This window comes from Epinephelus moara, chromosome 8 (assembly GCF_006386435.1).
Source record: "Epinephelus moara isolate mb chromosome 8, YSFRI_EMoa_1.0, whole genome shotgun sequence".
NCBI lineage: Eukaryota > Metazoa > Chordata > Actinopteri > Perciformes > Serranidae > Epinephelus > Epinephelus moara.
Window position 1 is genome coordinate 10,754,008 of NC_065513.1, and position 20,635 is coordinate 10,774,642.

The window sequence follows — 20,635 nt, forward strand, 5'->3', positions numbered from 1 at the left end:
ACGGAACAACGGGAAGGAATGGAACTGTTCTATCGGTACCATCTACAACATATATGACAATGGAACAATGGAATGGAAACACAAAAATAACCTTTCTAATAGTAACAAACTGAACTAATAAAGGACTGCGTGGTGGGAACGAGACTTATGATGCACTATATTTCTCTCAGGGTTAAAAAATTTAGTAAAACTAAACTGAAAAGTTGGATTGAATTAACAAGTGGATGAGTTTTCCTCTGCATTAGATTTGAAATGCATGTTTTAATCTGGACACCAGAGATCAAAGTTCTGACTTATTTTTCAGATATATCCAGTTTGTCTGCTCGCTGACTCTAACATAGTGTCCTTATAGGACAAATGTCTTTGTGTAGCGGACATCATGGTCCACGTCAGTTGGACTAAACAGGCTTGCTGTAATATCTTCCTGTCATGTGATGCCACACTGTCTGACAGGTGCATCTGCTTCCCTCTACAGGTGACTAAGATGGTGAAGACTGTGACCACACGGACGGTGCGTCAGGTGCCGCTGGGCCCCGATGGCTTGCCCCTGCCAGAAGGCTCATCCCCACTAGGCAGCTACACCGACTCCATTGACCGGCGCTACCTGAAGAATGGAGGCGACCGCTTTATCACGCCTCAAGCAACCTCTACCCTGACACGCTCCTACAACAACTCCTACAACGATTCATATGGTGAGACGCCCGAGAGCCAGTACGTTCGCCACTACGGCCTACACGATGGCTATGCCGATTTGACAGACAACTACGGCAGCCTGTCACGTGGCGTCAACTTCCGGCCGCCACGCTACCCCTACCTGCCCAACAGCTACCGGCCAGAGAACAGCTACACGCTGCCTATTCGCAAGGATGACTACGGCCATGTGGCCCAGCCCCAGGTGCCTATGGGTAGCAGCACTGTGGATCTGAACCGCTCACAGCCTGAGCGCTTCCAGCCCGAGCCATATGGCCTGGAGGATGATCGCCGCAGCTTGGGTCCCGAAGAGGAGGAGCCATACGAGCTGGAGCCCGACTACTCCACTGCCAATCGCCGCACCCTGCAGGGGGCCAATAGGGGTCGCACCCACCGGGAACCTCTTCGTGATGTTCCCCGAATCAGGTGAGGATAAATGTTTAGAGAGTGGAGATTTGCTTTTCTACCTTGGAACAAGGATATTACACAGATAATTCTGCATAACAGTTGCTTTTATACATCAGTTCCTGGTATTAATACTTAAAAACTTGACAGATTGTGTTGAAGGATTCAGCCTACCGGAGCTTGCAGGAGATAATGGTTTTGTGAAAGTGTGCAAGTTCATACAGTATACATGTTATTCTTTTTACATGGACAGCAAGTTCTTGTTCATATGCATGAGCACAGGCTCAGTCTTGACATGAGAGAAGATCATCCTGTTAAGATAAGAGAGAATAAAGAATACTTGTCTTGCTCTCGCCATAAAAAAGACTACAATAAGCCATGCACAAGTAAACAGATGTCTCTTCTCCTTGAGCAACTTGCTTGAGAAAGGAAGCGAGAAAAAATAAGTCTTTGATTGCCATTTTCCTGCAAATGGATGGCAAACAAGTGTTTGTGTCAGAGGTAAAGAGGCGGGAATGATTTGAGATGTGAGCACCGAGGGAAGGGAGGATGAAGGCAGAGTGGGAGAGGATGGGAGGCTTTTGTCAGTCATCTTTCAAAGCCGGTATTGAGCAACCTTTGTTGAGAGGAGTATAACCCCTGGCTCCAGCCGAAAGAAAAAAGAAAGCATGTTGGCCTCCAACAATAAGATCCCAAAATGGACTCTTGTGTCCTAATAGTTTCCAATCATTTCATTGCTGCCCAAAGAGAGGCCCAGAAACAAACAAAAAAGTCCACCCTAAAGTAAATTGAAGCAGGGTTTTGAAGTTGGGTTTTGAGTAGTGATCTTTGGCAAATGGATGTTTTTAAGATCTCTGCACTTTTGTTTCAGTCTGAGGGCAAAATGTTTGGGCCAGAAGCCAGATCTAAGGGAATAGAGCAATGGGGTGCGAGAGGCAGGAACAAGCAAGACAGGAAAGATTGTGTATCTGTGTGTGTGCTTTTTGTCCCGATCAAAGGTGACGCTGAATCTAGGTTTGCCGGCTTCTTGACAGCGCACAAGTTTTGCTTTGTGACCCTTCTTAATTAAGCTTATGTACACACATATTCGTGCATTCACACCTGGCTGGGTTTAAAAAAGCTCTGGATTGATGTGCATGTGGAAAAAAGCAGATGCCTAATCAGACCCTCTGTCTTTACACACCTTTGACTTACACACACAGTATCTCTCACTCTCTCTTACACACACACACACACACACACACACACACACACACACTCAATAAAAATCCACATCTTCAGAAAATGAGTCACTCCCCCATCCGCCTAGTGAGAGGCGCTTGCTGTGACAGGCAATTTGTAGCCTGCCTTACATGTGTCACAACATAGCCCTAACAGCCACATACACCCCTTCAGACACACACACACACACACACACACACACAAACAAACACTGACAACTGCTAACGTGAATCCCCAAACACAAACACACATGTTTGAAGCCACTCTTGACTGACTGCTGCCTGGCTAATTGCAGCAGAAAATAAATGTCACATATTTCCTTCTCTCTTACCTCCTTCGTCTCTTCTAAATCAGCTGACATCAAAACATCAGCATACTGTAAGCGTTCTTTTTTTCTCTCTCTCACTCTCAGTAACAGTGACAATCAGCCCTCCCAGAGTGCCCAGGCTCTCCTGTGCACTCACACCGCGATTAGTATTCTTCCAAGAGGGGAGCGGCGACTCCAAAGTGCTGTAATGAATCTGGGAATTAAAGCGGTTTAATTACTGCTTATCATTGCATTGCAAGCCCTCAATTATGCTCCGACAAAAATGAAGACGTTTAGTACTAAAACGACTTCCTGCATCGGCGCCAAGCACTCATTTTGTCACTGCTGTGGAGTCCATCATGTGTTGAGAATGATGATGTACATTTTGTGCTGGAGCAAGCCTCGCACGTATGTTCACGTATCTCTAATGTACACATGGGTGACAAATTAAGGGAACAAGCTGAATAAATAACGGGGACACATGCTTCCATATAGGTCACGAGGGGTCACTGCAGGGTTTCATCAGTATGAAAATGATGTGACTAATATGCTTTGGGAATGTGTAACATAGGGCTCCCCACCAAAACACCAAATGAAGGAATATCTTTCAGTCACATTTTTTGATTTTTCTCCTTTTTTATCTCTTATTTTTTAGGAAGAATTGTACATGAAATTGTAATGAAATACACATTTATATGTCATATATTGCTCTGCTTTTTTCTGCTTTGGTGGAAGCTTGTTTTTTTGGCATACTTAGGATTGGGCAATATGATGGTATTTAAGTGCGACAGTATAAATGAGTCCAGTGGTAGAGATTTGGCGATACTGTTGGTGTGTTTCGCATCGCATACTTCTTTTTACGTTTAGTATGCACTGAGGCTGTCCTTTAAAAGTACATAGTGTTGTATGCAGTATGCACACAATCGGAACATACTACTTCTTCATAACATTACGCCCTGAACTTGAACACCCTGAATTGAACTTTGTTCAATGAATGAATATTCCTGTTATTACTATACAGCTGATCACCAGTCACTTTAATACTGTCATCCGTCATTGTGGCTTTTTTCAGCTGTCAGTCAGCCGTCTATCAGCTGTCATGCTGTCATCTGTTTGCGTCTCAAACGATGTGACGTAGCTTCCACTGAGCAGAGGACTGTGCATCAGACAAGTCAGAAGCATTCAGGCTTGCATACTGCAAAATGCAAGCCAATGTAATATGACATCCTGGTATTTTTTGGCATATTGCATTTGACATACTATGTATTGGGACATACTAAATCTTTTTCTGTTATACTGAATAGTTTGGTGGTAATATGGGTACAGGAACACACAGAGATTCCACAGCAGGACCCATTGGGAGAAGGCTGTGTAGCAAATCAGAGCGGGATTCTCATGTGATCTCATGATTGTCGTGTGATATCCCAAATTCAGCTGCCTCGCAGGGAAATGTGATGTTGGCAGACATGGAGGAAGAGAGTGAATTTGTAATACAGAAACCTGTAATATTTGAAACTAGGGCTGCCCGATATATCGTCTGAACATCGCCATCGCGATGTGCACATGTGAGATAGTCACATCGCAGGACATGCAATGTTTTCTCTTTTTTTAGAACATGTAAACTTTTGTATTGCTTCAGAAAAGCAGCTCTGAAGAAAGCTCTTTGCTCCACTCCGTTTGCCTCTCTCAGTACTCAGCAGCCCCTCCCCCTCTCATGCACACACTGCAGTCACACACTGAAAATGAGCGACATGCAACAGGGAGAAACGGTAAAGGAGGATTTATGCCTAGTACACACCACACGACTTTTCTGCCCGTTCTGAAAGTCACTATGTCACATTACACGATTGTGGAGTCATAAAATCGTGCCGTGACTTGGCCGACAGACATGACACACTACACGATGGTACACACCAATTATCCCCGGTCGTCTTTCAAGGCGTGTGTGATGTCATCGGGTTATTCTTGTCCTGTTTTTATTACTTTTACTATTATTTCAGTCACTGTGTCTGTTCATGTGCCAGCCGAAATGTTGTTGGAGTCACCTAAAAAGCGCCAGCAGACAGCAGGAGTTCCATTTGAAGTACCGTACGCAAACATACAAGTCACTGAATCCTCCACAACAAGTTCCTACAAATGTTTCACAATAAAAGCCTATTTAGAAAATGGAGGGATTCTCTCAGCCGAGGTTATAAGGAGCTTTTAATTTGAAACAAATTCAGGAATTGTTGAGTTTGAGATGACGGCGCGATGCATTAACCTTATAAAGACAACGGGAGCGGATAAAAAGTAAAAATATAGAGGGATACAGAGGGATTAATAAATAACGGATCGTCTATAATGTAGTCTGTTTCAAATGAAGCTGGGAGCCTCTGCAGTTGTGGTGAATAAAAGCCTCGCCACTATTTTTTAATTTTCCATAAAAAAATGGCAATGTCAGTTTTTTCCAATATCATGCAGCCCTACTTGAAATTATTGTTCTCAGGAACCTTGAAGCTCCATGTTCCATAAAAAAAATTACACATGCTGCAATAGAAGATTTGTGGCTGCATCGCCCAAGTTTTACTTCATCTTGAATCGGCTTGTTTTACAAACTTTTGTCATTGGTCAGCATTGATTTTGTTGGTATAGGAAGCACTTACAAAAAGTGTCACATCAAACATTGATAGCCTAGTATTTCCCTTAACAGTATCTTAGTGCAGCAAGAGGAAGCAGGAATGCAACTAGTGAATGGAGAGATGGGCATCTCTTTTCCCTTTATCATTACCTTTGCTCGGGTTTTGTAGATAATGAACGTGTCTGTCTTCTCCATGTCCTCCTCTCTCTCTCCTGGCCCCCCTCTGTCTGGATGTGAGTGCATCTTACTCCATTTTCCCCCAACCCAACCCATTCTCTATGTGTGTGTGTGTGTGTGTGTGTGTGTGTGTGTGTATGTGTGTGTATGTGTGTGTAAGTACAACCAAAGTGATGNTGTGTGTGTATGTGTGTGTATGTGTGTGTATGTGTGTGACAGTGTGTGTCCTCATGCCAGCGTGATTAATAGCTGCTTTTGAACTCTGCCAGACTACAGGGGCGTATTTAAGCCAATCTCTAATGGCTCATCTCTCCTTGGGCGACCCACTCCGCTGCACCTGCCCACCTGCATACAGGGGTCACCACACACACACACACACACACACACATATATATATATATATATATATATATATATATATATACACACACACACACACACACATGCATGCCCACATTCACTCATCCTTTAATTGAGGAGGGTGGGGGGGGGTCTCATTCTAATCCAGCGGTGTCTGTAGGGAACGGTTTGTAGAAGTGATCCGGCTCCCTCCCCTCCTCCTTCACGATCCTGCCAAGAGGCTTTTAGTAAGAGCCAGATACTCTGTTTAATATTAAACTTCCCCTCTGTCACGTTTGAGGTTTCTCAGCAGCATCCCCTAAACTATAGAAGAAACTTGTGAGTGATGTTACTGTCCTTTAACTGAATGAAAATGAGCAGTGGTGGTAGTGGATTATGCCATCAAAACAGTGGAAAATTTGAAAGTGGCAAGACATAAACACTTCAGCTTTGCTGTTTTTTTTCTCTCTCATCTTTCTTCTCTGTCCCGCAAAGACTCTTGTGCATCATAAAACAATTATTGCCCATAATTCAAAATGAGCAATCTGTTTGGCAGGAGCAGTCAGTGAAAAGCTCATAAACGCTGCGGAGATGTAATGTGTACATATGAGATGCAAACATCTTCCGAGCGTCTAATCCCTTTCAGTTGATCTCCTTTCATGAGCCTGCTGAAGGAGAGGGTCAGGCACGGCCGCAATTGAAGGATGATGAAAGTAATTGACAGAAGATGAAGGGAAGGAAGAATAGCGAGGATGCGACAAAGTCCAAATGAATAAATGAGTGCTGAAGTTGGCCAACATACATACATGTCGTATCTACTGTTTATCTTTTCTTCTATTGTTTGCATCACAGTACTAAATGAACACATGCACTCATCTGTAGATGAGCAGACAGATACACAGGAATAGTCTGGACATTTAGCAGCTCGATTAACATGAGGAGAGTGATCTGCTGTAATCATGCTCAGAGCATCGCGTCTGGCGGTGGAGAGCCCTTTCACATCCTGTGAATACACCCCTCCCTGTACACACAATGGCGCCAATTTAAATGCAAATCCTGACATTCCCATCACTCAGCCTCGCGACGCCTGCTTTACCAAAAGCCCCGCCGCATCGGCCCAGATCTAAATGAGCCACGATCTGCACAACTGTACATCTCATCTGTGTGTTGAAGTGTGCATGTGTGAGAGAAAGTGTGCGAGACACACAGTGTGACATAATGAGAGAGAAAGTCAAAAAGATAGAGAGATGCATGAAAGAGATGGTGGTTATGTACGCAGCTCTGTGCAACGGTGATGATGCTGAAATTGTGGACTGCCCTTTCTTTAGGAGGGCTATTCCTGCCTGCTTGCCTTGTCATGTTCAATATCCCGCAGCAATCGAGAGCTGGTTGATGGCCTCCGAGTGTGGGAGTGTGTGTTTATATCTCGTGTACGCAAGGAAGCATTTAGTAACCGCCAGCACGTGCACACAAACTCACAAATTTCCCTCTTTTTCCGTGCAGTCTGTCATGCAGCACAGAGTTGTCGCCAAACCTCAGAGCTGCAGCCATCCTCCAAATGATGTGCTGTAATCAGGCTTGAGTGGCCCCTCCTTCCAAATTGTGGTTACAGGCTGACTATGGAGGTTTGTGGCTCTCCGACATGTTCCACAAAGCTGGAAAAGCTACTTTTAAAAGGCGAATATACAGTAATGATACATCAGATCGACTCCAGTTAAGGTTTGCTGCTTTCAGTTCTATGTTTTGTCTGTATTGTCTGGAGGAACACCTGTTTGAAAAGACATCCAGAGTCACAGCTGTTCTTGACATGTGTCCATGGCACCCAGAGCTTGTCCGTCAAAGTTTGGCATTGAGCAACGTGGCTCTTTGAACTTGGAGCATTTGGACGCAGGGCCGTATTCAGCTGCGGCGGTGCCTCACTTCATCTCTATTAATCCTCTTTCCATCCATCTGAATAGGGGATTTAGTATCTCGTTACACCGCTTGGGCAGGAGTTTCTTTCCCAGTTCATTTTGTATCGATTTCCCAGGCAGTAAAATGCACAAAGTCGTGCCATAAAAGCCAATATGTTACTGCAAGGTTTGTATAAAAGAAAAATCAACAGAGGAATACACCAGAGCCGAGGCGAGATAGCATACAGAGCCCCCCTCCCCCTTTCTTCCCCAGCATGCCTGGGAAGAACTGTAAAAACACATAATTAACATAAAACTCATTAAAATTAGAGCTCGGTCTGGAATTCCCTGCCAACCGCCGGCGTTGGCCACCATTTTGTTGCACCACCAACCACCATACATCAAAGATGGTGAGAGGAGACCAGCTGGATTATGTAACGAGGATAAACAAGTCTCAAGCTGTGGGGTGGGTGGGGGGATGATAAAGGCTGTGCATAAGTACACAGCCCTAATTAAATTCCTCTACCCATGTCATAACTTTTCCCACCAAACATTCTACCATCATTTTAGACAACTCAGTGGTATGTGTTCAAAAAGAATTTTTGCGGAACAAGTTTCAAAAATATTCCTCGCAACTCTTCTGCCAGTGTAAAATGTGACTCCCCCGACTCCATCCTAAGAGTTGGCCCAACAAGTGAAAAATCATTACTTTGATTAAAGAGCCTTAAGTAAAATAAGTAACCAGCACTGTTTCAAGTAGGAAGAAATGATCTGTCATTGGAATTGAATGCTTATATTTCCGCCCATGTTCCGATAGAATTTGTGTCTTTGGAGTAAAGAACCTTAGAGAACAAAGTGTAGATCGTAGACTCTGAGAGGCTTGAGGTTTATTGACAGGAACCCTCAAAAAGCAACTCTCCTCTTCCTTCCCCAGAGGATAACACTCATTTCTGTCACTGTAAATGAGTCGAGCTCAGTGTAATTCTCCAGCCCGAACAGTAGTAATGCTAATGAGGCTAATGCTAGCAGAGAAGTCCCAGTGAGATGGCTATTAACATTTTTGCAACTGCATGCTTGTGTTCGGCACTGTGAGTACAGGGAGCCCCGGGGGCATCACAGGGGCTCATAGTCCTCCCTGGGGGGACAGCACAGCTCTTTTCTCTATTCCCTGGAGGAGAAGACATCAAATCTCTTCTCTACTCTGTATGGTGGCTTCCTAAAAAAAAACTTCACAAGACTTTCCTTCAAAGCTTTTTCTTTGGTGTTGCCTTTGTCTCTGTTTCTTTGTGAACTGCCTGGTTTTTCTTTGTGCAATCTTTTCCTGTCTCTCAATCACTCTCTCTAAGACTTTATGTTTGTTGATGTCTGACATGTTTGCTGCTACCACCTGACAGGAGGAATAATAAGTGGAACGTTGCTTACCGTATCACTCTTATTGCAGGGAATTGCCACCACAGTCCCTCTGACAGACCCGTTAATAACAGATCCAAACCACAGATCATCATGTCTCCCCTCCACTGTCTGTCCTGCACTCCTTCCTTTTTCCCCTCCATTGCCCACATCTTCTCACCTCTCACTCACTCTGTCCTCTGCTTTCCCTTTCTCCCCTCATTAGTCAGTGGCTCTCACCTCAGCTGGCCTTTTTTCAAAGTCTTTCCCCCGGCTGCCTAATTCTTCTCTTAGACAAATCTGTCTGAGTCACCCTCCATTTACCTCGTCCGTCTCCCTTGTCCTCACCGTCCTCTCTTCTTTCGTCTTCCAGAGGGTATCCAGATGAAGCCATTGAAGCAGAGCTGATCGATGAGCGCCACCCCTATATCCATGGCATGTATTCAGCGCCACTGGCCCAGCCGGAGAGGGGGAGCATGGCCAGTCTGGATCGCATGGGTGGCCGGCGCTCACCATCCATTGACAGCATCCGCAAGGACCCACGCTGGCGTGACCCAGACCTCCCCGAGGTCATCGCCATGCTGGGCCACCCCATTGACCCAGTCAAGTCCAACGCAGCTGCCTACCTGCAGCACCTGTGCTACGAAAACGACAAGATCAAGAAGGATGTGCGTCAGCTGAAGGGGATTCCTGTTCTGGTGGGGCTTCTGGACCACCCCAAATCTGAAGTCCACCGCAAGGCTTGTGGTGCCCTGCGTAACATCTCCTACGGCAAGGACAATGACAACAAGGTGGCCATCAAGAACTGTGATGGCATCCCAGCTCTTGTCCGCCTGCTGAGGAAGACAAATGACATGGAAGTTCGAGAACTCATCACCGGTAAGAAAAACCATTTCCATTTTAAACACTTGAAATAATGAGATGAGATTCAACCAAAGTGACACAAGAAGTAGTAACATTGTCTTTATGAATCCAATAATCAATCCAAGCAGATGTCGGTTAACTTCTCGTTGAGTCACTTTACTCTTGGTCACAACCTGGAAGAGCATTTTCTGAACGTAGCAGTAACAAACTCTTTATGTCGGGAGATGAAATGGTACAGTTGGTGTTTCACTGCAATGTATCCTCATACAAAGGTTCACATGACATCTTACAAAAACACACATACAACAATTGGTATGATATCTAACAAATTAGTGCCCCATTTATGGTGTGGTCATGTTATGTACTTAATGTGAAGTTATGTATGAAACGCAAAGTTATGTAGGTTAGATTAGTTAGATTTAGTAAAAGAAAGAAGGCTGGGCATCGTCATGTTACATACTTAAGATAAGGTTAATGTATTTAATGAAAGTTACATAGGTTAGGTTTGAGAAAGTACAAATGGTGATGACGTACCGTGAAATAACTCACTTAGTTTTACGTAGGAGGAAAGTCCTGTGTTTGTTTGACTCATCCACCAACCCAACCTGCCCCCTTACACAAAGTTTCCTTCTATTTACCATTTCTTTTTTTTCCCTCTCCTGTCAGCGTGCATTACTTTTCATAGTTATATGTAAAAACAGTGCATGACAACAGCCTGTGCACTGCAAAGTGTGGCTTGGCAATATTTACTGTTTATCGTCTTGGGCTTGTGTCGTGACAGTGTGATCATATCATAAAAATCGTTTTACACATATGAGAGGTTGATGTGTCATATTTATGTGTGTAATTATGCCTGCATTTTCCGTGTTCTATGTCAGAAAAATGTTCTACTTTTATTTCATTTGCCTCAATTACATCAGCCAGTTCTACTGCAAAGCTTGCAGTCAGAGCATTTTATGAAACCTCACATACATCCTTTTTTTCCTTAAAACTACTTAAAAAAAGATCTGTCACATGGATGAAATTATTTGAAATAAGTGCTTTGGATATGTCTGATTGCATTCCTCAAGTCAGACATCATTTTCAATTGCTCTGCAATAGGTAAGATTCTTATATTATGCAAAAACCACCTGCCTAGCACTGTTGCAGCCAAGCCTGTTGGCTGTCTCCTTCACTAACTGTAGGATTCCTCCTTCTGTCTGCCTAATTAGTCTCAACTCTCTTTCACGTACAGTAAGTATAAAAGTGCTGCTTTGAAGCCTTTTAAGCTGATATGATAGTACCTTAGTATGCCAGTCCTTTCCAGTCACTCGCTGCATACCTCCCATCACTTAAATATTCCATCCAGGAATATACAGAGTTGGCTGCCATAATCCCATACTCTGCATAGTAATACAGGGCTGAGTCATACTATATTAAGAAGCTGAGTTTTTTTTGGTGTTTTTCACACATCACTATTCTTTGCAGCAGTATTCTCAGTGCACTATTTTCTCATCTCAGACCCCTTACATTATTTGATACGTTTGTGCCCCAGGCATCCATATGGAAAGATACAGTACTTGCTAAATTAGCACTAAATTGCGTAACTCCCCATATACTAGTGAGGGAGATAACTAATTACAGTATTCAAAACTGTAATTAGTCATTCTTTTAATTCTAGTCAAGACACATTTTTAAGTAAGTTGTCTTGGAGATGTCTTTTCTTACCATTTGTAAAAAAAAAGTGAAATTTTAATTAGCTAATTGGTCAGTCATGGAGCCATTTTTCTTTACTGAAGGGTCACAAGGGTCAAAGTTACAGTCAAATTTTGGGACAAACATCGTGATATTTGATTATTTTAGTTATATTACACTGTACTGACAGCAGGAAGAGAAAGTGGAAAGAATCTCTACAGAGAAGCAGATGGTACATGAACATTGATTCTAGAAGAAAAAGCTATTAGCTGCATTGTGTAATGAAATATGTCTTAATTCCTTTAAGAGGAGCTATTGATTCAAACCATGTGATCGGGTTTCTTCTCCTTGACCTGGTAAATGTCAACTGGGGAATACAGTGGTGTGTGTGTGTGTGTGTGTGTGTGTGTGTGTGTGTGTGTGTGTGTGTGTGGGTGACTGTGTGTATGTGTCTTTCCCAGTGCTCACAGCTAATCCCCAACATGATTGGTTTGACCTGACACACTTTGGCTGGTATGCACGCATTGGCATCTGAGAAGGGGCTTTTGTTTTCAGTGCACAAGTGCGGAAAATGAGAACCACTTGACCTTTGTGAAGTAGCTGCCAAGTGTAAAATACTATATGTGTAGCACGCTAAGACATGAAAGGGGTTACTTTTTAGTTACTTTTACAGTCTAGAAAAGTTTTTAAGCTGGCTTTTGGCAGCTGTCAGTGGTTTTAAGCTGAATGTGATGTTTGAAGATCTGCGAGGCCGTGGCCCTAAAGAGGGAATATCAGTATTGACGGCTTCAATCCAGAGGTATTGACAGTGATACCAGTCCTTTAAAAAACAGGCTTGTTGAACTGTAGTGTGCATGCATACGTAAGTGTGAGTGTGTGTGTGTGTGTGTGTGTGTGTAGGTTTCCTTTGCTGTGACAGAGATGTCGCGGTGAGCGATGACTGTGCCGCAGCAGAAATGATTGCCTTTACAGCACCGTGTTGCTCCCCATCGTAGCTAAAAATAACCCTGCACCACAAGACAAGGAGGACAGAATGGAGGGAGGCTTTTTTATTTTTTCTCTTTTTTTTCCCTCTCTCACTCATTATCCACCCTCCCTCGCTCAGTCTAATTTTTTCTCTCCTTCATTCATTATCTACTCTGTTTTTCTCCCTCTCCATCCTCTCCCTCTCTCTTTCTTTCTCTGTCTCTCTGTCTCTCCAGCTTTAGGTTTCCATTGCCAGTGCTCTGGCCCCAGTGAAAACAGGCCAGTCACAATGCAAGCTCAGCTTACAGCCTCAGGCCATGTGGCTGGAATTGGCCGTGTTTTTCTACAATTAAATATGGGTTTTAAATATAGGCCCCTTTTCTTAGTCCATGTGTTTTAAGAGTTTGCCATTGGAGTTTGTGCTGTCCCTGTAAAACCACAGAGAGCTCTGTTTTCTGTGGGGGGAGGCGGGTGACGTGGAAGGAACCAAAATGGTTTTTATTTTCCAACACACAAGACAGACAGACCAGTCGTTCATATTTTTAGAGCTTTGTACCGTTCAGAGTAATTCTATTTTCCCTCCCGGTAGGCTCTGGGCTGTTTGTGCCCTCCAGCAATTCCCTCTCTGGAAATGTAGATTATTAAGCGGATTTGTCTCCTGTTTTTTCCTGCAGGAGACGTCTGAGTCTTGTGGATTGACACTCAGGCAGGTGCTTGCAGTTCGCCTTTGTCGTTTGGATGAAAAATGCATATAGAGCAAGTTGGCAGGCCTTTAAGCTATGAGAGAGATAATGTCTAGACATGTGTATATCTGTGCCAAGAGTTTGTGGAGTTTTTTGTCTGATTTCAAAATAATAGACACAGCACTATTTACAGGATGTTTCCATCTGAAGCACCTCAACATTTTTCTATGTGCATTTGAGTTTTAACTCTGAACTCCTCAGAGAATGAAATGGCGGTGTTAAAGCAACCAGTAAACAATAGTTTACAACAATTTTTTCAGTGTTTTTAAAGGTTTCCATCTTACTGAAAATCCTCTTAAAGATTTTGACTACTTGGGGGCAGAAAAATGAGCTGTAAACACAGCATTGTCATTATTACCAGATAAAGTTGCAATCACAAATGTATTGCCTATTTACACAAGCAGCAGATACCGGACAGAACAACATTAGCATTCATTCTGAGTCCCCTTGTCACTCTGTTTTTGCACTTCACCAATTCTTGAGAAACATTTTTCGCCTCTTTAGCTGCGATATGCTCCACTACATTCACCAGCTAGTGTCTAACTTTGTCTGTTTGGTGCAGAGCAGGTAGTGTACAGTGGCTTTATCAGAGCTCGTCTATAAATAGCTACCTGCTGCAGCTGGTAACAGGCTGGTTGTGAGCAGTGAGAATGAATGAGTCAATAAATAGATGAATGAAACCAGGGGATCGGTAACCTTTGTAATTATAATCATTTGGGAGATGAGTATTGTATTTAGTTTGAATGTAAGAATGTAATGTATGCAAAATAAATTATAGAAAAGGATATTTGCCATAGTATTATTTAAGCCGCCAATGATTTTTTTATTACAATCAGATAAACCAAAAGTTACTTTAAACTAGCTTTTTTGGGAATGTCCTTCTTTTGTATATTGTTTACTTTAGCTATGTTTAGTCTTGTTTTGTTATTATTGTGTGCTGTGTTTGTGCACCACACAATGTGGTTATGGTCTTGAGCCACAAAAAAAAAAGAGGCAAACCAAAACAGTAAAGTTAAGACAATACATGCTCTGTGGAGCTGGTGAACAACTGTAATTTTCCATCTTGTTAATATGAAGATATTCATTAGTGTAGCTTTAAACAGAATGTGCAACATTAGACACTGTAAGCTGTGGTACTGTAGCAGTTGTGTACTGGAGCTTTGATTTTGACCCATAGACCAGATGTTTTTTCTAGCGAGAGTTTAACTTGTTCTCGATTGATTTGGTATTGGTGAAATTACCCCTGTAGTACCAGACAACAGACCTTTTCCACAGAAGCAGGTGTTATAAATGACATTAATTAGTAATTGCTGCATTCTAGTTAGGTGTCCCAGTTCCTGTTCTGTGATATTTTACATGTGGGCTCACTTGAGTAGCTTACCGAGACACTTAATGGGACTTTCCTATCGTTAGCATATTAATTACACCCTTGTTTTTTCTGCTATGGCAAGTTTAGATGTCTGCTGTGATAAAGGTCTCCCAGCAAGTGTCAAGGTAGAAGTGAAAATGGATTTTATCAAACTGGACAGATAAACCAGACACATAGTTCGTCACATTTTATTATGTGACCCAGAATTACTCCCAAACAGGGGCAGCAAAGAGGCATCCACCTTTAAATCACTGCTCAACTGTTGGACGGTGAAGGACACTGAAGGACAGCGATTACTGCACTGTCATGTTTTTAGATTTAATGAGGAGAATACTGGTGTCTGAAGAATACAAATCAAGTTGAATTAAGATTCCTACCTCTTTTATATTCTCACTGCTGTGTTCTAACATATGCATGCGATGCTGCATTAGAAATGATTCCAATCAAAGTGTTACAACAGATAACTTAGGTTGCACTGATCAAAAAGTCTCCAATAAGTATGTGTTAAGCAAACTGCATGGTATCCATCGGTATCCATCATGCTCTGGTGCCTGACACACACTGGACCTTATCTGATTTTTAACAGCAGGACAGTTTGGGGTCAGTATATACAGCACATACGCATAGATGTGAATAGTGCAGACATTTCTGAGAAAGGATACCTGAGTGCCCTCACCGTGATCCATGAGACAACCTGCTAAGTTCATTGCTGTCATATATGTGAGTGTTTGTGTTAGTGTGTTTGTGCATATTGGACAGTTCACCTGGCGCTTCCTACCTCATTTCATTAACTGCTTCCTGGAGATCGACCTGAGCGCCCTGCCTGATGGTCCCTCCCAAACACACACACATAAATCTTCCATTTCTCTTATATTAGTGGACTTTTACTATAGCAGACAACAGAATGAGTCCACTTACAGAGGCCTCCTCTTCCTCCTCCTTAAGCACCAGGAGTGTGATGGATGGCATAAGGGGTGAGGTGGAGAAGGACAGGAGGGAGGTGGAGGAGGAGGAGAACAGTAATGGGCAGAACTAAATTAATAGCCCCGCTAGAAGAGCAACATGCCTGCCAGTAGTGCCTGGAAAATTTAATTAGCTTTAGCCTCAGCTCCAGTCCCCTTCCCAGTCCTGGTCCCAGTCCCTCCAGCCCTCACATCCAGGTAACAGAGAGAGGAAAGAAAAGAAATAAGCAGAGGTAGGAGGTATAATTTGGTTAATACTTAGCTCACAGCTTGTCTCCTTCCCCCCCTATCTTTTCATTTAGGTTTTGATCCAAGCTTTGTTGGGTTATGTCAAGCTCTTATAAATCACAGCTGTCTGTTTTTGGCAATAAATGATTGAAGAGGCAGGTAGTTATATTCAACATGCACCTTGGCTGGATTGGATTTAAGACAATGGCAAATCCCAGGTTTATTGGAAAACCCAAGCATAGTGAAAGATTGTTGCTGCACATCAAATCAGATTCATAAGCTTTTCCTCCACATTTTCCTCTTCAAGGAAATTGAAGCATAGCGTATGTATATTATAAAATGGAAGAGGGTAATGTTGTTTCACAGCAGGTAATCAAAGCTAAGCTAAAGTTCATTGCAATTCATTATGAATCAGTGGTGGCCCACACTGTAAAGCCTAGTCAAAGCTTTCCTCTGGAGCGCAGATGTTGCTCATTCATGCATTCATGTGCAGTGGTGACCACTTTATTTCAAAATTGTCCGCTTATATTAAGAATAGTGTGATGAAATAAAACAATTGAATAGACCTTTTAAAACACGCAAATAACCTTGGACTCAGGGTCTGGCATGCAGACAAAGGATCAGAGTCTAATAAATTATGCGATAGGTTTCAGTATTTTTAATTGAAGGCTCCAGCATATTTCTCACTGTAGAGAGTTCCCTTGGCTTGACTGTAATGTTTTGTCCTTTTCCTTGACAAACTGAAAGTGATGGGAGTATACCAATTTTGAAAAAGTTGCGGTCTGACTCCCCAGCCATCTCCGCCATCGAGTTACGGCAACAGGATCCTTTGGGGGACATTTTTTTGGGTGGAACACTGGCGAAAGTGGTACGGTGTGGATAAATGAAAAAAAGAGGCAATAAACCATTTCAGGTGGTAACTTGTTACTTGACAAATATAGTAGTATTACCTGAATAATATTGGTACTGTTTTAGATTACTTTGTTACTGCTAAAAGTAATATATTACTGTAACATAGTTTGAAGTGTTTCATTTTTGGGGTATATTACCCCAGGGGTGATATACTACCCCAGTAATATGTTAACCTGCAACAGTGTTTACAGGAATACATCGCAATATATGTTACAACTTGTTTTGCACATTCATTTTATTAAATGCTGCTTTTCAGTGGTTTCCTTCATGACCAACCCAAACAGACTGTTTACCCCTTTAGAACTTTTCTCAGCAGATAAACAACATTAATAAACCAGAAAGGAATAACATTTTTCAGATCTTGAAAGCAGTTTGACTCATGGAAGGTCACGGTGAAGTCTTGGAATTTTATATTATGGCCCTGCTGGGAATCCTGACTTTATTAGATAAGAACCTTGGAAGAAAAGTGACAATGTAAGTGAGATCATAATTCAGTATTTTAACGTGTGGCTCCTTTTCCCACTGGACAGTAATATCCTGGATGTATGAAGATGTAATCACCAAAGCTACCATGAATTGAAGATGGACATAAAACACTTTCAGATATCAAAGCTTAATACTCTTTTCATCCTGCTAGAAAGCACATTCAGATTAATGGCAGGAAGCCTGGGCAGCATTATTATGTGAAGAAGAGGGGTGTTTGTTTGTTAGTTTGGGTTGATGATAGAGATATGAATGGGAACAAAGTTGAAGTTGTAAACAAATATGAATCCACAGGGACAGTGGATGCATCTAGTGTGGGACAATACTCTTGATCTTTTCAGAGTTACATGACTTAATGATGTTGTAGTTTACACTACTTGATACTGGAAAAGTAATCAAATTACTATCACAGGTTACTAGGTTATCTGTTACTGTCCAACACTGTACGTATTTAAATGTTATATATTTGTTATAATCATCCTCAGAATATGATTGCATGTTTAAACGAGACACACAGTAACGTGGTTATTCAAATCCCTGTATACTTAATTCTAATATTATTCAGGCTTCTGATCCTCCTCCACATCCCACACAGTTTGTCATATCTGAAATCACCTAGGCACAGATATTACCAGAATCAGACTTTTAATTCCTCACCACATTTTTCACAAAACCATTGTTATTTATAAATCGACTCTTGTTCAACTTTTTACCAGCCACAACAAAGCCACAACAGCTGCCTGCCATTGTTTTTACCTTGTGTGTAGGTGTCACGTCGTGGCAAAATGTGGCGGGTTATTAGCAGGAACTACCACAGAAACCATTTTGAGAATTTTTTAGGTGTTTGTCTACACCGCTGGCTAACAAACCTTGACAGGTGTGTAGATGAGAACAAAATGAAGGCAGAGTTCTAAAATGGTTGTGGTTCAAGCAAGGGCGCCAGAAATAGGTGGATAGAAAGTAGGGAAGTGGGCATTGCCCCCGCACTTTATGCCCCTGGCTGTCATTCACTTTAAGTCGTGAATTGCTCCATCGCAGCTGGAGTGATCCCATCACAAAACAGTTTCTAGTTCTATCTGATCCTGCTTACATTAGGACCTGCATCACATCTATCCTTTGATGGTGTCCGATAATGTATTGTATAGTGTCTTACAGAATTTAGATTTATATCCATAGTGTGTTATTGTGGCTCCATTGTGTCAGAGAGGTTCGGACAGAATCCAAGCATTCTGTCTTTAACCCCAGTCTGAACAAATGACAGCAGCAGTGTAGAAGCGTGGTTCATCTGCAAAAATGTTACAGAAATAGATGCAAAATGAAAATTACTCAATCCCAAGCAGCTCTTCTTCCCTTTCACTGAGGATTGCTGCTCATCATTCATTGAAACTGTTGGTTTATCTGTTTGTGATAGTTTATGTGCAGTTTTATTGTTTAGAGGCACCAACTTGACAGCTGATATTCCAATCTGTCAGGACAGTAAACAACACTAAAAGCAGATGTCGATGTAATTTAACAACTTCAAACACAGTCCAGATAGTGACATAGAACGTCCAGGTGTTAAAAGAGATTTAACATCATAATTGCATGGTGTCTGCCTCAGCTGCATGAGACAGCGGGACATCCCCAACACGCCCACCTCTGACAAGCCGACAGAGGACAGCAAATAGACTAAACCTGATATAGAGTCACTGGCCTGAAACAGTGGCAGGACGCGGGATGGAGATCGTCGCTTCCACAGCACTCTGTCATCTTAAATAACATTGTGTCTGTGGGCTGTATGCCTGTCGTACTTGATGGATCACAGCCACCGCAAAGACATGCCTTTTCCTCCCCTCTGGCATATGTGATCAGTGTAGAGCTGACTGATTCCACAGGCATGAGCAATGTGTCAGCGGGAATACTGGAGGTGATGGAGAACAGCCGGGGGAGGGTGGAGAAAGTTTGCATCACTGGATGGTACTTTTTGCATCAAGGCTCAGGTATCTTTCTTTACTTTGAAACACCATGGTGCATATGATCTTATTTGTTTTCGCAAATTGCTTTTTTGCTTGTGCACAAGACAAGTCAAAGATAGATGCAGGTATAATTGACTTTTAATATACAGAAATACATTTCCAACCATGTTGAATATGGGCTGTAGGACTTTATGATGATGTAGAAACAACACTCAACACGCACAGCGTAAATTACAGGCATCATGCACCATTAATCTCATAGCAGGGAGTACAAAAAAAGTCTTTTACATCAGGCTGTGATGTTTAACTATATCATACAGATGAATGATAAGGCTTTATATTTCATGGATTATTAGTGCACTGCCTTTTTCTTTCTTCACAGTAGAACATTTGTGGCACATTGCAGAGTTCATAAATTAGTTCTTTCGGTAATAAATATTTCTCGTACAGTGTATAACAAAGACACTTCAGTCACAAGTTGCTTGTCTTCCCTAAGCTCTCATTGCTCCTCATGTGGTGACTGCATGTTGAATGTTGCTTGTCAAAACTAAAACTGATGCTAATGACACAACAATAGAAGTAATCAAACTGTCAGCCTTGCAGGCACGCACGCATGTTAGCTAGCTGTCATCATACCAGAGTACACACACCACAAGAGCACATTTGTTTTTAACGTGATTCATGCCTGGATGCTGAAACTTCTTTTCATATGCTCTCATGCATGTAGTTGAAATAAATGGCAAAATTGACCCTGTAAAAAGGAGAGTGGAGGAAATATGCTCTAGGGAGGGAGCGGGTGTTTTCCTAAAAACAATACCACAGAGCAGATTATATGGATATAAAAGACCAAACAACAGAGTAAGATTGCAAAAATACATCTTTTTCCCATCTGTTTTTAATACAGCTTCCTTGCTGTTTTGGATCTAAATATCACATCTTGTAAACTTTTTTCTCATTTGGATTTCAGTGTGTTGGGTCAGGACACCCTAAAAACTTGGTATTTCGCCTTACATCACACAGAGTTTTGTGTGCCTGATGTGCATTCTTGTCTTCTCGCATTGGGTTTTCTCCTCCCTTTTTGGATATGCTAGCAAAACCATAACCTAAAAAGTTGTTTATTTACCTAATCTTTGCTTTAACCCCAAAATTAAACCAACAGAGACCTCATGCCTAACCGTAACGTCATTTTTTTTTTTATCATGAATTTACAAAGATACACTTAGATTCTAGACTTTCCTGCAGATTTTCAAACGACTTTTTCCTGACTTCTGACCAGTTCTCTCATTAACCATCTTAAGTTTATACTGAAAAATATGTACAACTAAATGCTGCTAAAATATGTTGACATTTAGATGGACTAAATTAAGACCAGCATTATTCAGTCTAATTTACCTAATTTTCCAAGCGTTAGAAATAAAACCAGCCCATATCTTGCAACTTTG

At 42.1% G+C, this 20,635-nt stretch overlaps 1 protein-coding gene across 10 annotated transcripts in view; it reads left to right on the forward strand.

Annotated features, from left to right (window-relative positions):
- Positions 1-20,635, forward strand: part of arvcfb (ARVCF delta catenin family member b) — a 264,389-nt gene that overhangs the window by 177,218 nt on the left and 66,536 nt on the right. For all 10 annotated transcript variants that reach the window (XM_050050471.1, XM_050050470.1, XM_050050465.1 and 7 more), the window contains 2 exons: positions 476-1,116; positions 9,411-9,916. In XM_050050471.1, the coding sequence (XP_049906428.1) occupies positions 476-1,116; positions 9,411-9,916 (1,147 nt within the window). The remainder of the gene's footprint in view (positions 1-475; positions 1,117-9,410; positions 9,917-20,635) is intronic.